Below are 16,888 nucleotides of genomic sequence, written 5' to 3'. Positions count from 1 at the left end.
ACTGAGCACATAGGGCTGCATATAGCCAGCAGCCACCATGCCCCTGCTGCACCACAGCATGGGATGGACAGCCTGCCTGCACACACTGACCAGCAGGCATTGGGTTAAAGCAGGTGCAGGTAGCCTGTGAGTGAGGCACTGGTCTGGGGAAGACCCCGCAGTGGGGCCAGATGAGACCTTTGCTCATCCTTGGATGCAGTCCCACCTCTGTAATCCTTGAGGTTTTTTCTGAGAAAGGCAGTTCAACCCAGGGGGCCAAAGGAGATGGAGGGAAAGCTTTTATTGGTATCTTCCAGCACACGTCAGCCCAGTTAAAAAAAATTCTCAGAGAGCTTTTTAACACGACTCGGGCAGCAATTGGTAAAGGGACAGCAAACCAGGCTGCATCTGCTCAGCCCCAGTCACAAGCTCCCTGCTTCCTCTGTGTGTGTGTGTGTGTCTGTGTGTGTGTGTGCACGCGCGCTAGACACAGGCATCCACTCCCAGCATCTCACTGCCTCCTGCATCCTCCGGCAGCAAGTGCAGGGCTCTGGCTTCCCGGGTACCACCCTTGCCACTCCATCCCCTGACAGGGATTTGCACGCGGGGCACGGCATGCGGTGAGCACCCGCGGGTGGAGAGGAGCTCGTGGCCAGAAGCAGTGGCGATGGACATTGTGTGGACTGCTGTGTAGAGCTCGCGTTCCCAGACCGACCCTGATCCTGGTAAGTGCGGGGGGGGGGGGGGGGGGTTTGACATTGTAGCATTGTAGGCGCTTTGTTGGGTGCATAGCACGGGCTGTCCACACATTGTGTCGCCCTTCAGGGGGTTCTCCCACTACCCCCGGGATCCTGGTGCCGGGGACTAGAGCTTCTGGGATGAGATGCCTGGGAGTGGGGATGAGGATGAGGTGAGAGGGTCCTGCCCAGGCATCAGGGTCCTCATGTGGGTACTGGGGAGAGGCGCTGGGGAGGGAGAAGAGAAGGAAAAGTGCAGAGCTGAGAAGGAGCTGTGTGTGCTGCAGAGGAAGGGACTCTGCTGTCACGGCATTTTCATCCCCCTCTGGGAGATGAAAGAGTGAGACACACCTATAAAATCTGTCATAGCGCGGCAGGATGGGCAACCTGATCCAGCAGGGAGAACAGCCACTGGATTGGTGTCCCCAGGACTGGGACACAAGCACCCCCTGCCTGATATCCCCACTGGACTCCTACAGCCCTGCAGAGGGTGGGAGGGACCATCAGCCACAGACCTCTCTGCCCCATGGCAAACAGATCATCTCGCAGCAGCAGTCCCAGCACTGCCACAGTTCTGGCATGTGCTGTCTGTCCAGGAGAGGGGACAAGAGGATGCTACCAGACCCCCATGCCTATCTGCAGCCAGCTCATGGAGGTGGAATGCGATGTCCCCTATGCAGAGCCTGCTGCCTTCGCAGCCTGGTCCCCCTCCAGGCAGGCACCAACTGTCAGGGTGTGCAGAGCTGTGCAAGAGGCATAGTAGAGCCATGGCAGCTCCTCCCAGCCCTGCTTCATGCCCTTCAGATGGAGACCTGGGACCAGGCTGCCATGGGCTCTGAGGTCCCAGGGTTGTCCTCCCTGTTGGTACCCCATCCCTCCTCTGCCCCCAGGTTCCCTAATGCTGCTCGAAGTAAGGCACAGCACTGCAGGGCAAAAGACCCAGCAGCCTGGTGAGGGTAGGGAGGAGGTCTGGCCCCCTGGCAGTCTGTGGGGACCAGGCACATCCTTCCCCCCCAGTCAGGGAGCCTGGTCTGGCACATGAGGGGGTTCTGCTCCACACACACCCCTGATGCATCCCCCCAAGAGTGGGAGCCGTGGACCCTGCTCAAGTGTGCACCAGCCCAAGCACCCACTGACCATTTGCTGGGAGGGCCTTTCACCGAGGACACACTGTGGGGCAGGCAACACTCAGTCCTACAGACCCTGCGGCCCCACACCCCCATCTCTCCAGGCCACCACTGCACGCCACAACAGCTCACCCTGCACCCACAGCCCCCAAGAAGCACTCATCCCACACCTCCAGCTGCCACAGACACCACCCCACTCCCACAGCTGCTGCAACATCCCTGCACCCAAAGCCACCACCCACCCGATGCCCACAGCCTCTGTAACACACTCCATGGGCCATAACACCTGCCCTGCACTGCCAGCCACGCTCTAGCATATCACCCCGAAACACATCCACCCCTCACACCTCATCCACTCCATAACACATCCACTCCTAACAAACACACCCCCCCCCGTGCTGCTCCCCGACACATCCGTCCTGTGCTCCCAACCACTACACCACCCCAGCTGCACCACGCTACACCCACCTCTCTGTCACCCACCACCGCCACCCACCACTAACCTGGCACCCTGGAACCCCAGCACAAGCCACGTGTGCTCTGCCACGGGAGAGAGATTTTGCAGCCGTGCAAGGACCACTGGCTCTGTTTGCATCTGGATGCTCTGCCCTGTTTCCTTCTCCTGGGGTGCCTCTGTACTAGCCACCAGCTCTTTCCCCATTGGCACCTAACACAGGCTTAATTCTCACTCCAGCTGCACCAGTCTTGCTTCCATGCCTCAGTTTCCCCCATGTAGAGAGGAGCATGAAGCTGGGAAAGATGTGTCCATGGGTACTGAGAGGAAGAAGTGCTTTCTAGCTCAGTGTTTTGCTGCAGGAATGAAGCAGTAAGGAGCAAATCCAAAAGAGAAGAGTGAGGGGAATGGGTGTTGCCCAAGGATCAGGGCAGTGGTGCAGGGGGCTGGGGGCAAGGAAAGGGAAGGGGTTAGGAAGATTCCCACCACCCACTGTGACAGCCCCCGGTGCTGGCAGGGCTCAGTGGAGCCGGGTGTTTGCAGGCAGCTCCTGCCTGTGCCCAGATTTAGCTCCTCTGTAGGGGTGACCTAAAAATAGCCCCACGGTGCAGCCTGGCAGCAAGGTCGAGGCCCCCGCACCTCTTAGGTCATGATGAGACAGGTGGTGGTTCTGTTTGCCTCGGGGGTTGGACACAAATAGCACTGGGGACACCTTCCCCAAAGGACATGTGGGGATGCAGGGGCTGCTCAGGTTTCTGGGCTGGGATCTTGCAGCAGCAGTGCAGTTGAGGCGGGTGACAGGAGAACAAGATTTGGGAGGAATACAGCAAGCCCACACACCAGCCACCCTCCTATTGCCCGGGCTACTTCACTGCTCTGCAGGATGGCTGGGGTTGGGGCACCCAGGGCTCAGCAGCATTGTGGGGGAAGCTGCCGGCATGCTGAGATGAGGAGCACCAGTGTGGGTACCAGGGAGAGTGGCGTGCTGTGGGCCACACACCTCTTTTCACTCTTCTCTGTGAGCCTAGGCCCTCTGGACCCTCTCCTCCCCACTTCTACACAAACTCTGGGCAGGAGTAGGCCTCGATCTGGTCAACACTTGGTGGTGCAGGGACCTACAAAGGCAGCTCTTGGGGGGATTTCCCTGTGACTTCTCCGACTCTCTCGCTCGCAGGCAGAGCTGCAATGCTGCCCAGCAGCAGAGCTGATCCTGACCACGGCAGACGTGATCCTGAGCCAGCCAGGCAGAGGGTGGTGGTACGGCGAGGAGGTAGAAACACCCAGGTGTTTTCCTTCCCACTGGCACAGCCACAGAGATGCTGTTGCTGTGGCTTGGACACATGCCTCCAGCTCTGCCCCACTCCCACCTTTGTAAAGCCCCAGGAGCTGAAGAATGCCAGGCATCAGCTCTGAGCCAGGCACTGTGGCCAACAGGTGCAAATACCCCAGCCCACACACGCGCCCGCTGCTGGGACCCCCATGCGCAGGATGGGGCCCACACGTGTTGCACACCCGGCTCAGCGTGTGGGAATCTGCAGGCAGATGGTCCCGGGGTGGTGGGGAGAGGCTGGGAAATCACATGTGTGTGCACGCAATGGTGTTTGCCGCCTGCCAGCATGCTCTGCTCCGCTCCGCTCGGCCCTGCTGCTGTGGGGTACCTGTAATTACCGTGACCAGGCTCCCTGCCACAGCAGTGCCCGCGGTGTCGAGTCCTGCCGCAGGCAGTGAGATCCCGGTGGTGTGCACGCGTGCTGCTAATTATCCCGCTACCTGGGGACTTCCCTGCTGAGGCTGGCGGGGCTGGAGATTGCTGCTCCAATCTCCCTGCTTCGCCTCCCAGTCCCTGGTCACCAGCTGGAAGTGCCTCTTTGCTGCAGCATAGAATTAGAGAATAATTAAGGCTGGAAAAGACCTCTAAGATCATCAACTCCAACCATTAACCCAGCACTGCCAAGGCCACCACTAAACCACATCCCTAAGTGCCACATCTACGCGGTTTTTAAACACTTCCAGAGATGGTGATTCCACCACTGCCCAGGGCAGCATCTTCCATAGTGCAACCCCAGCATGGCACAAGGGAAGCCCTTGGACCCGTGTGGCGTGGTGCTGTGCCCCACGATGCCATAGGAGAAATTCCACTTCTCCGCAGCTTCACCTCACACCCAGTGAGACAGAGTCCAACTTGTTAATGCTGCTGCTGTTGGTCTCCCCACTTTATCCTATGGTGATCTTCCCCTGGCACTGAAGCCAAACATTCTTCTTGGGACCCGTGTGCCCCTGTCCCATACATTGCTCCCCTTCCCTCTTGCACCCTCACAGTCCTCCTACGACTGGCCCAGCCTCCCCACATGGCTCCTTGGATGCCCAATGATCACAGCAGCAGCACACACACAAACATGTGAGTGCAAGAAGAGGCAGCTGAATGAAGAGGAATTTTATGGAAGGTGAAGGGTCAGCACCAGACCTGCAATGACCTAGTCCTGGGCAGAGCTCCAAGGAGGACATCTTTCACCCTTGACTGGCCACAGAGACTGTCTTCATGGCAGAAAGAGATGCACACAAGGAGAAGGGTTACAGCTAGTCCTATTCCCTCTGGGTTTTATTGATCTGGCATGGAAAAGGCCTGGATGTGTTTCTTGTTAAGCTGGGGTCTATACAGCAAGGGTGGGGAGGCACCCCCAGTCCATCTCTCTGCCTTTTGTCCTACTCCCCCACCCACTCAGACCCTTCATGGCCAGGAATCCATCTCCCCACAGCCACCACCATGATCCCAATGTCAGTTTGTCACAAAGACCCCGCTTCTCCCTGCCCTGAGCCGCTCCTCATGCAGCTGGGGGAAAACCACCAGGATACCTTTTTGAGGGTCAGGGACATAGCACATTCCTTCCCACTGCAGAGCCATGGGGGTGCTGATGTCCAGGAGGCAGACGGTGGAGAGGGTGCAGAAAGTCAGCTTGGCCGTGTCAGCCTTCAAGGATGGGCTGCGGGAGCAGCCATCGACACGGCGTCGGGCGGAGGCGGGGACTGCACGCCAGGGGACGCTGGAGCAGGAGGTGGAAGAGGGAGAGGAGGAAGCCTTGGCAGGACCTTCCCAGCCGGAGGAGAGCAGTGCCAGCAAGGCAGCCTGGGAGCGGCTGCGGGATGGCCGGGGCGTGGAGCCAGAGGAGTTCGACCGGGCCAAGAGGTTCACGCCACCAGCCTTCATCCGGCCCAAGAGGGAGCTCCACGATGATGAGCCCCTGGACATCAGCCTGGAGCAGAGGGAGCAGGTGAGCTGATGGAACCACAGAGACAGTGGGAGGGATGGGGACAGGGCTGGAGGTGCACAGGGCTGTACAAGCACCTAAGTGTCTGCCAGGCAGTGACAGTCTCGCAAAACCCTACGGAGGTGGCTCAGTGGGGTAGGGTGCCAGTGGCCAGGCTGGGCAGGTGGAGGTGCCACACTGGGAGGGGGATGCAGCTGTTCAGATGTGCCCTGGAGGCACCCTGGGGTGTCTTGAAAAGCAGAAGTCACTGCTGGGCACAGGCAGTTCTAAGTCTGGAGAAGAGAGGACAATTTGATCTACATGTTCATCCACCTACAGTCAACCAGCTTGCAACTCAAGCCATCCCTCTATACCTGCAGCCCTAAATCCCTGCCCATCTACAACCCAACAGCTTATCCACCCATGCCCTCAATCCTACAACCCACCCCTCCACACCCACAACCCTCCCCATACAGCCACCCACCCAATGAGCCTACACCCCAGCCCACCTACAGCCTTATATAGCACCATACAGACATGGAATATCCCGAGCTGGAGGGACCCACAAGGATCATTGAAGTCCAACTCCAGAGGACACCCCAAGAATCACACCATGTGCCTGAGAGCATTGTCCAGGCTTGGTGCTGTGACTACTGCCCTGGGGGGCCTATCCATTGTCCAACCACACCCTGAGCCTAAATTAACCAGGGTACCTAGATAATATACCCAGGTTAGTATCTCTTTGGAAGTGGAAATGGAAATGTGCGGAAAACCTTACAGCTTATCCATCGACACAACCCAAAGACCAGCCAATGTACAACCCTACAGTCCAGCAACCCACATGTAACACACTGCAGAGAACCTATGACTCTACAGCCCCACCAACCCTATAGCCAGACCCATCCACCCACCATTCATCCCCACAAACACACCCAACCTCCTCTAACTTGACCCACCATGTCCATTACAACGACCTCTTCCCTGTGCCAGCCCCACACATTCCCATCTTCCCGTCCTCTCTGCTCCTCAGCATCCACCCACACCTGCAAAGTACCACCCAAATCGAGAAGCCAAGCCCCTGCTTACACTGCTCTGCTGAGCATCTGCCCATCCTTCCCTCCCTCCCTAGATCCTGAATGATGAGATGTGTGAGATCTGCGAGGTGTGGACAGCCGAGAGCCTCTTCCCCTGCCGCATCTGCCACCGGGTGTACCACGATGGCTGCTTGCGCCGCATGGGATACCTGCAGAAGGACAGCGCCATGGAGGTGACAGAGACGGCGCACACTGAAACGGGCTGGAGCTGCTACTACTGCGTGAGTGCCTGGACTGGGGGACATCAGGCTGCTGCTGGGTGGTGGGTGCTCCCCAGGGAACTGTGCCCTACATGGACATGAGCAGGGTCTCTCCTCACAGCCTGCCCTGTGGCAATGGAGGATGTGCTGCTCTCCAGTTCCCACCATCCACCTTGACATGATGGGGTCACCAGACACAGGGGACAGTGGCCCTTTGCCACCTCCCCACCCCTGCAGCCAGCTCCCCAGGACTTTGGTGCAGGATGTGACACTGTGGGCACATAAGAGGCTGTAGCAGAGCTGGAATGGCCAAAGCCTGGGGGTATGGAGCCATCCCATTGCAGCACCCTTGGGTGACACAGCACTGGGTGTCCTCACCCACTCGCCTTCAAGGGATCCTGGTGCTGCCATACAGAGGTGTGCTCCCTCACCCCATGTCTTTGCCTCACGGCTCTTCTCTGCCCCCCAACCCAGGACAACCTCAATCTGTTGCTGACAGAGGAAGAGATGTACAGCCTGATGGAGACCCTGAGGAACTGCAAGATCATTCCAGGTGTGTACCCTCCATGCGGCAGGTCCCAGATGGCTGTAGGAAGCAGCTGGGGAGGTGGGTCCCCCTCCTTCCTGGGAACAGCACAGGCAATCTGTCCCCTGCAGAGAGCTGTTTGACCCAGGATGACTTCCTGCACTACAAACACCAAGTGCACAAGCAGCAGTTTGAGCAGACCATGCCCAAGGCACAGGAGGAGCAGGCAACCCTGCAGTTCAATGCCCTGGACCCCGACAAGAAGGGGCACATTGAGTGGCAGGACTTCCTCTCCCATGAGTCCATCCAGCTGCTGCAGAAAATACGGTCGCAGGTATGGTTATGGCATCCAGGGATTGCTCCCATGGCTGTCACACATGGTCACAGCACCCAGGGCTGGCTACCATGGCCAGCAGCTGTGGCAGTGGCACCTGGGTCACAGCACCCACAGCCACAGCACCCATGAGCAGTGCCCATGGTCATGGCACCTAAAGCTGGCTCCTACAGCTGACGCTGCTGGCTGTGGCACCTGGGGCTGACTCCCATGGCCAGCACTTCAGGCCATGGAACTCAGGGTGGAGGCCCCTACAGCTCTGGGAATATAAAGAGGCAGGTCTCCACAGGATGAGTGCTCCACCTTCACTTCTCTGACCCTCTAGAATGCCCTTCTGCGGCTGCTGACAGCCAAGGAGCGGGAGCGGGCACGGACAGCCTTCCTGGCCCTGGACCAGGATCACGATGGCTTCATCGGGGAGGGTGAGTGCCGCCAGGCCCGGCACACCTGGTTCCGCAAGCACCAAAAGGAGATGCAGTCCTGCAATGTCAGGTGAGAGAATGCCCACACTGGTTTAGGGGTGATATCCCAGCCAGAACTCCCAGCACAGTCCCAACGCATACGAAAGGGGATCAGCACACAAATGGTTGTCCCTGTTTCCTGCCACCTCCCCCTCCATGGCCCCTCAGCCCTGTGCACTCTCTTCCCCCACCACTGCCATTTGGGGTGGGAGGAGCCAGGATGAAGAGCATCTTCCTTCCTGCCACAGCATCAGCCACGTGGGGCCCATATCAGAGGGCAGCCCTGCCAGCAGCAGGAACGGCAAGAGCCCGGAGAAGATCCTGCCAGCCACAAAGCAGGAGGAGACCAGGTGAGGCAGGGATGGCTAGGAGGATGGTGGACACGCCCATTTTCGGGGGAGACCCTGGGGGAGCACTGTTGCCAGGATGTCCAATGAGCCCACATCTGCCAGCAGGAGCATCGACTGGCCCGGATTCTTGCGGGAGAACGTCGCCTACATCCTGGCCGCGCGCCCCAACAGTGCAGCCCTGCACCTGCAGCCCCTCGCCTAGACCTGGCCGCGCCTCGAGGGCGCGGTGCCACGCCCACCATGGTGACTGCCCCGCTCTCCCCTGCAGGCACAGCCAGGCGCCGATTGGCTGGCAGGGAAGCGGCCATGCTGCCCTATGCCCTGCTTCCCCCTTGGATTGGCTGTGAAGAGGATGGGTACTGGGCTCTGATTGGCTGAGGGAGCGGGAACGGCTCTTGGGTCTCTGATTGGTGGGGGAAGCAGGGCGGGGTAGGGCGTGTCCCCACTGTTTCCCACGACCTGCAGGGACCATGGTGGGCAAGAGTCCCATGCCCGGGGTCAACATGGGGTACAAGGGGCAGGGAACATGCTGTCCCCATGATCCCCATCCCCACAGCACCCAGGGACCTGCAGACACAGCAGGGGCTGCCTTGGGTACTTGTGGGGTGACAGCAGAGCCCACAGCACCCGTGTGTCCCCAGCCTCCCACAGCATCATGGGGCAGCACAGCTGATCCTCTGCGTGCCACAGGCAGCACCCACAGGTGTGCGGCAAGCAGTGTCTCAGCTCATCAGCATGGTAGATCCTCAGGGGATGTGGCTGACTCTCTTTGGGATCTTTCACATCCCTGCCCTACTCCAATATGGGTTGGAGCCCAGTAGGTCCATTCCTGCATGCACAACTCATGGCTGGAAGAGACCATTTCCTGACATGGCTCAACCCTTCCCTGCTGGTAACCAACTATTTAATGCCAACAGTGACGGTGTAGGAAGGAGCACTGGTAACAGAAAGTATCAGAAGGAGGGAAAGGCCAGATGTAGGGGGACCCCCCCTATGCCTCTGATTTTGCTGGCAGCACTCCCCTGCATCCCTCATCCCCTTCTGTATCCCTGGTTCCAAGGGATGCTCTTCATTTGCTTGCCATTCCAGTCCCACACCAACCCTGTTCAGTCTCACTCTTTATCCACCACATCAAGTGGACAGCCTTGTCTCGCTGGGAGCATTAGTGCTAGTGGTAGGGAGGAGAGGCAGAGGCCAGAACCGCCCCCCAGGTGTCAGCTGCAGGGATGAGGCATTCACTGAGCCTGTTGGCAGCCCTAAGGTAGATAGATGCACTCAGCCCACAGATGAAGGAGCAGGAAAGCCCGGAAACCTTGCCCCAGACATGCCAGGGGTTGGGATGCCCAGGACCCATGGCAGTCCCAGCAACTGCTCCTGCCCCTCTAATCCCTTTCCCACAGTGCCCTCAGCCTCTCCCTGCCTGGTGTGCCGTGGCTTAGCCAGGAGGCCCCGGGATGTACACAGGCCAGGGGTGCACTTGCAGCAACCTGGTCACTCCCTCACCTCCATCCCCAATGCCCTGTGGGCATGATCCCAGTCAGCCCCCTTCCCCCAGCCAGGGCACAGTTCCCCTCTCCAGGATCTCCCCCACCGCAAGACCAGGAGGCGCACCAGTGCCACGACATCTTCCTCTACCACCCTGGCATGCCAGGCCAATGGGGATATTTTGGATGCCAGGTCCGAGATGTGGCCAGAGCGTCAATGGGGATATTTCGGATGCCAGGTCGGAGATGTGGCCAGAGCCATGGAGAGGAGGCGGCCGTGGGTGCGTGGGTTGCAACTCCCTATCCGTACTGAGATACATTCATTAAACAGCTGTGTCCAGCTAGCCTTTGTCTGGTGTGCTTACAGGGCTTCTGGCTTCTCTGCGGGCATTTCTGGGCACCCACAACTTCCTATTTTTTAAAATCCCACCCCAGGCTCAGGTCACTGTCCCATCAGGCAAGCTTGGTTTCCTGTCCCCAGAGTGTCCCACAGAAGTGACAGGGGGCAGCCAGTATGTGGAGCCAGGACCCAGTAAACTCGGGGTGCTGCATGTCTCCCCAGGAAAGCAGACAGTAAGGAGAGTGCCTGGCTGATTGTGGAACCACCCCAAACACTGCAGTGAAAGGGACAGCCCTCCACTGGGATGAGTGTGCTCTTCACCTTTAGAGGTACTGCATGATGAGAACAGAGCTCTGAGCACTGGAGACAGCTGGATGCTGGGAACAGGCTGTCTGCCGCAAAATAACCCCGCAGACACTAAGGTTCCCCAGGAGAGTGGTCCCCATGGCTGGAATGCTCCAGCTAATCACATCCACAGAGCTCCCAGGAAAAGCTGCAGCTATTGCTGGCAGCGCATGGCCTGTGGGAACCAGGCTCCCAGTAAAGGGAACTCACCAGCCTGCAGGGGACTTTCCTTGCCCAGTGCCCATGCTGCAGCTGGGAGGGGAATGGGATTTGAGAAGAGGATCTGGAAGGGAATTAGGAGGGGTATGCTGCCTTGGCAGCATCAGTTCAGTCTGTGGGACCACAGAGCTTGCTGCTAAAAGCTTGACTTGGATATTTGAGCTCACTCCTATGGTCACAGTGGGATATCATTGCATACAAACCACAGCAGGGGTGTCCAGCTCACCTACAGAGAAAAACCAGCAAGCATTTCAGGCTCTGAGAGCCAGATAAGCCTTAAAATTATCTGTGTCACCTCAGAGGAAGAGGATGGACATCACCTTGGGGAAGAGGATGGACATCTGCAGGAAGGGGGAGTTGACGGTGGTTTTGTGCCTGGTTGTGGGATGTCATGGATTGGTGATGCGGGCTCTGTCACTGCAGGGAAGCCCAGGGAAGCCCTCACATGGCGAGAGGGCGTTAAATCACTGTGTTATTGCTCCGTCTGCTGGAGATGAAGAACAACCAAGCACAGCACAGGCTTGAGAACCCTGGAAGTGGGGCAACCACTGCCAGCGCCCCAAAGCTCTTCACCTGGGGAAAAACACACAACAGCTCTCCCAGCCCCAGCCCACCCTGTTGCTCCCTGCAGCAGGTTGGCACCCCTGCCAGGACACACAGCTGGCTGGTGTCCCCAGAAAGCTGGATAACAAGGGCCAGAGGTGGCCGTGGTGACCTGTGTCCTGCAGGGCTGTGCTGTTACCACTGCAGCACCAGCTTCACAGCTCTGTCACAGCTACAGATCCCCAGTGAGTGACCACCATGCAGCAGAGTGTACCCCAGCCATGTCTCCACAGAGGCAGCATCAAGGTCTGGGCAGAAGTGGGAGGATGTGGTGGGGGAACGGACAAGGTGTCGCTGTGGTTCCTCTTTGATGTCACCTGGTCCTTCAAGACTGCTGACCTCTGAGACACTGTCCCAAGAAAGCCTCTGTTGCCTACAGACCACCCTCCTTAATGCTGGGGCAAGCCTGTCTCCAAACACTGGAGGATACCTTCTATGTTTGGTACCAAACCTCCCAAACACCCAAAAACTGGCACAAAGCTCTCTCTGGACACTTGTGCAATCTGCTCACCTCACACTGGTTCAAACCTCTCTCCAGATGTCTCTGAATGCTGGTGCAAACTGAGTGCTGTAACAAACCTTTCCCTTAACAGCAGTGCAAACATCCCCATGGTGAAACCAGGCCCTAAACCAAAGGATCAGGATGTTCATGTGGGATTTAAGGCTGGGGCAAGAACCAGCTGTCCAGCCCAACCCTCCCAAGCTCTGCTGAAGTTACAGTGTGCAGCTCACATACCTGTGGTCCCACATCTGTCACCCACCACCAAGTGCCATGCAGTGGATGCTATGCTCCCCACTGGGGGTTCCCAGCTCCAAGGCTCCAGTCCAGCATCACCCTGCCTGGAGCCAGGAACAGAGTCCCAGGGTCCTGGGAGGCAGCTCTGGCTCCTGTGTTTCACAGCAGGCAATGGTCAAGGTATTGTCCACCCTTTACCCCAGTGGTCCTGCTGTCTGGGAGGGGACTGACAGATCCTGCCTAGCTCAGGAGCAGCCCACAGGTGATGAGGCACTGCCCCATGGCAGCCCCAGCAGATGGGGAGTAGTAGTGCCTCACTCTGTATTGAGGTTGCCCTCTCTGCCAGGCTGCAGGGCTATTGGAGAGGGCTGCCACCGCCTCAAAAAAACTGTTAGTGGGGAAAATGAGTACTTGGTTTTGCACCCAAGGGTGCAGGATAGCACCCTCCTCCAAGCCTGGACACCTCTGCACGTCCCTGGGGCTCCCCTGGACTTGGCCAGGTACCCTCAGGTCTGGTGTGTCCTGGAGGGGAAGTGACCATGATGAGCCCCACACCAAAGCCAGATAATCTTCAAGAGAGCTGTGCTGACATAGAGGGAAGAAAGATGACCAGAGGTACTCACTGGACAGTGTCACAATGAACCCTGGCACTGACTATCACTGGGCAAGATGTCAGAGCCCCATCCCATTATTGGACCAGTCAGAGACCAATGGCAAGAAAAGAGGATTCTCTAGGCAGCATGTGACAGCAACAGCAAAGCCACAGCCCGTGGAGGCAGTGACACCGTGGTGGCCCCAAATATCCTTCCCCTCCCAGGCCAGAGCAGGAGTGACCATGCAGAACAGGGATAAATGATGTCCCCATTTAACAACATCACTGCAGATGCAAGCAAGAAAACGAGGTGGGGATGCTGAGAGGATTTGGGAGAACAGAATTGCGATGAGGAGATTGGATTACCTAGAAGTGATCCTCCCACCCCAAACCAGAGTCCCTAGGGACACCAGGGCCCTCTGAGGACAGCTGAGGAAGGACTAGGGGTGAGTGGGCTGCAGAGAAGTACAAGGGGCCGTAAGAAGTGTGCATGATCCCCGCAACAGAGTGGTGACCACGGGGTGTCGCGCCTGCTCCACGCCGGGAGCCGGCGGTGCCATTTGAGAACGCGCAGAAAGCATGTAGGGAGCAGGGAGGGAGTGGGGACGTAGGGAATTGTTTCAATATCCCGAAATAATTGTGTAGGCTGTTTTGTGACCCCCTTATCCCTGTGCGCCAAACCCAGCTCTGGCTCCTACCTCCGCCTCATAGCACCTTCCTCCTTCCTGGTTATGTGCCCGTGGTTGGTGAATGGAGGACCACACCCGCTGCCCGGGGAGCTGGGACTGAGCCCGGGCAGCTTCAGGCTCCTGCAGGGATGGTCTCCATTCTCCGCAGCCTCCTGGAGGCTGGACACCCTGGGCCTTGGGGAAGAGGGATTAACTCAGGGCTCCCTCGGGTTTAACATCCCTTCCCCATGAGTTGCACGGGCAGTCTGAGCCCCCTCCTCTCTTTGTCCCCTGGCGGGACACCACCTCCTCTGCATAGAGCCACTGCACCCCCCAAATAGCCGCTGGGTCTGTCCATACCCGGCACTGCCACCTGGCTGGGAAGGTTGTTCAAGGAAATGAAACCTAGCAGTAGCTGTGGTGGCACGGGCAAGGACAGCAATGCCCACGAGCACCTGCTGGGACCCATCACATGCTGCTCAGGTCCACAGGACAGTCTGGAGGGAACCGTCTGGGACCTGAGTGGGTGTCGTGGGGACAGGACATTTTCATGCTCATTATCCCAATCGTGGTTTCTGTTCCCTGTCCTCAGTTTGTTTTGTCTTCCTTCCCCCCCCCCCCCCCCCCCCCCGGCTGGCTGCTGGCTTGCTGCTTAGCTGGCTTGCTGCTTTTGCTTGCTGCTGACTGCATGCTTTGCTGGCTCTGCTTTCCTCTCTTTTTTTCTCTGCTTTTCGCTGGCTTGCTTTTTTGCCATTTTTTTTTCCTTTTCCCCGGTTTCCGTTGTTCCCTTCCCCCCCCCCCCCCCCGAAGACATCGGACCTACTCCGGGCAGGAGCTCCCCTGGGGTCTGCGAAAGAAGCTCCGTACCCTCTGCGGCGAAGAGAGATACAGCTCAACCCCTTGGACTGGTGAAAACATCTGTGGTCATCTTGGGCTATTTCTCTTGTGCTGGGGAGTGTTTTTTTGTTGTGCCTTAATAAACAAGTTTTTTCCACTTCCCCTCTGAAGGAATTCCTCCCGAACCCGGTGGTGGGGGGGAGGTTGCGGAGGGTTTGGTTTCCTATAAGGGGCTCCTTTGGAGGTGTTTTCCCCTAATTTGTCCTAAACCAGGACAGTGGGGAAATTACATCCCCTCCCCAGCACCTACCCAGAATGTACCCAGCCCCCTGCCACCTGTTGGATGAGCTGTCCCAACAGGACAGAACCCCACAGGCACTCCAACATGGGGAAGATATGCTACTCTCCGAGGAAATGCACATGACCCATGCCACCCACAGGAGCCCACACAGGGCCTATGCATGGTTTCCAAGCTGCACACTGTGCCACCAGCTCCCACCACCTTTGCTGGCTTGGTGGCCCTGGCAGAGTGCAGGGCTGCCAGACACTCCCTCCTGTTCTCAGCACACTCTCTCCCACTTTCTCCTGCACGGCACAGCTGTGCGGGGGGGACACGGGGTGTCTGCGTGGTGCAAAGGGTGCAGAGGAGGCCCTGGGATGGGGAGCAGGGGGGCACAGCACAGTGCCAGGCATGGCAAGCATCTTGTTCCCACAGCAGCATTGCTGTGACTCATCCTGGCAACCCACACAGCACTCAGGCAGGGTGTCCAGGTCCCTTCCTGCCTCAGAGCAAGGCCATGCCGGAGCAATGCACTAACAGCACTGCTTGCCTGCCTCCTGATCTCCCTGGTCCTGCTGCCCTGGTATTACAGTGGGACTGGGAGCTGGCCCCAGCCCTGGGGTTTAATGTTCCTCTCTGCACCCCATAGTCCCCTAAGCAGCTGCTACCAAGCAACATGGTGTGGCAGGGGCTGTTGGCTGCCAAATTAAGCAGAGTGAAATTATTTGAGGTACAGTGAAGGGCAGGACCTGCCTTCCCACAGTGCTGCTGTTGACAATGGAGCAGCTGCTGATGGCCCCTCTGGATAGCACAATGAGCAGTGCCATGCATGGCACACATGTCCCTGTGTGCCCCAGCATTCCTCCTCATGCCATATGTGTGCAGCCCAGTATCCCCTCTTCATTTAGGATGTGCACCTGGACCCATAAGACAGCACACATAGCTGTCCTCTCAGCTTACCCTCAAGTTATGGGACAAGGATAAGAAAGCATCTAATGTGGGAACTCAATGGGGCCAAGACATACCCTGCTGGCCAGGGAAAGAGGAAGTCAGCCAGAGTACCTGGAAAGCAGGGATTTGGATCTGAGCCACTCTAGAAAATGAGCACTGTGCTTGGCATCGGCAGAGGCGCCTAGCCCTCAGACGACTGGGGACACAGAGTCCAATCTGGGGTATCTGCCAACCCACACAGCATCAATGGGGCCATTCACTCCCCAGGAGTGGGGCCTGGGGCTCTGACAGCAAGGATGGGAGTAATAAAGGGGGGAGGCACCTCATGTTCATCATGGAGAACCCCGTGACCCAGCAGGAAAATGATCCGGGGGCTGGAGTGACTGATCCGCGAGGAGCCGCACAAAACTATATCTGTCTTGCTTGGCTGAGTGATGACTAAGGGAAGGACAGGAGAGCAGTCTGCACACCGCCAGGCAGAGGAGGAATTATTTAGGCTGGAGCATGGGGGTGGAGGGATGGGAGCTGGGAGATGGGTGGAGGGAAGGTGGAAGCTAGATGGAATGCCCTGGCAGTGCTCCCCCTCGCTGCCTGAGGGACACCAAGTACTGGTGAGAAACAGCACAAGAGCTGGGAAACTGGAAGCTACTGGCTCACTTTTGTGGAGAAAATAGTTACGCCCAAGGGAGTGTCCTGCCCTGGCTCCAGCCCCGCAGCCAGGCTTGGAGACCAACCATCAGCACTGCAGTATCTCCCACGCACGGGATAACACCCAGCAGCTGCCTGCAAAGGGTGGGTCCCAGAGGGTGGAGAAATGGTCCCACTACATGGCATCTGTTCTGAGCCCCATCCCAGAGGTGTGCTCTCATGTAACCACCTGGTGCACAAGAAAAATCAAAGGAAGAAGGAGATGTAAAGAAAAAGGAGCTCATCATCCTCTGGGACCAATCCCTTCTCCCAGGAAGGAAGGGACCTCACCAAATAAGCTATTCCCAAAGTCAAAAGGTACCAAATCTTATTTTGTGGGGTCATCTAGTGCTTTAGGAGCTGGCATCAGGATGAAGAACAAGTGAAGTACTCAGAGCCACAACTCAAGCTGGTACTTTGATAGGGCCATCCTGCCTCATTCACCTGAGGGTTGCCACCCTGCTACCCACTTTGCAAAGATTTTTGCAGCATAACTGTGGTACAAACATCCCATCCCAGCTGGCAGCCTGTGGAAGTCTGCAGGCTGCTCCATGCATGGGGAGCACACCCAAGTGACCTCCACACCATCCAGCCCAGGAGGATATTTGCTAGGGAGCATCATTTTTAGGTCAGACAGTC

At 57.8% G+C, this 16,888-nt stretch overlaps 1 protein-coding gene across 3 annotated transcripts; it reads left to right on the top strand.

Annotated features, from left to right (window-relative positions):
• Window positions 1–370: 370 nt before the first annotated feature.
• On the top strand, window positions 371–10,335 carry PHF24 (PHD finger protein 24). Of its 3 annotated transcripts, XM_054004303.1 has the most exons (9): window positions 371–704; window positions 3,472–3,567; window positions 5,194–5,566; window positions 6,672–6,857; window positions 7,311–7,389; window positions 7,494–7,696; window positions 8,022–8,188; window positions 8,406–8,507; window positions 8,610–10,335. In XM_054004303.1, the coding sequence occupies exons 3-9, from the start codon at window positions 5,198–5,200 to the stop codon at window positions 8,707–8,709; spliced, it is 1,206 nt and encodes a 401-aa protein (XP_053860278.1). In that variant the 5' UTR covers window positions 371–704; window positions 3,472–3,567; window positions 5,194–5,197; the 3' UTR covers window positions 8,710–10,335. The 3 variants fall into 3 exon arrangements, with proteins under 3 accessions (XP_053860278.1, XP_053860281.1, XP_053860277.1); XM_054004306.1 differs by lacking the exon at window positions 3,472–3,567 and having other exon boundaries at window positions 8,613–10,335; XM_054004302.1 differs by lacking the exon at window positions 3,472–3,567.
• The last annotated feature ends 6,553 nt before the right edge of the window (window positions 10,336–16,888 follow it).

The sequence above is a fragment of the Vidua macroura genome, chromosome Z, assembly GCF_024509145.1.
Source record: "Vidua macroura isolate BioBank_ID:100142 chromosome Z, ASM2450914v1, whole genome shotgun sequence".
NCBI lineage: Eukaryota > Metazoa > Chordata > Aves > Passeriformes > Viduidae > Vidua > Vidua macroura.
This window is presented reverse-complemented; position numbering and strand designations above follow the sequence as displayed.

What these genes read in the sequence shown, in the direction of transcription:
- PHF24 (XM_054004302.1), top strand. Translation starts at nt 5,198, where the DNA reads ATGGGGGTGCTGATGTCCAGGAGGCAGACGGTGGAGAGGGTGCAGAAA. An exon ending in GCTGGAGCTGCTACTACTGC is followed by an intron (nt 6,858 to 7,310) that starts GTGAGTGCCTGG and finishes CCCCCAACCCAG; the next exon opens with GACAACCTCAATCTGTTGCT. An exon ending in GAACTGCAAGATCATTCCAG is followed by an intron (nt 7,390 to 7,493) that starts GTGTGTACCCTC and finishes TGTCCCCTGCAG; the next exon opens with AGAGCTGTTTGACCCAGGAT.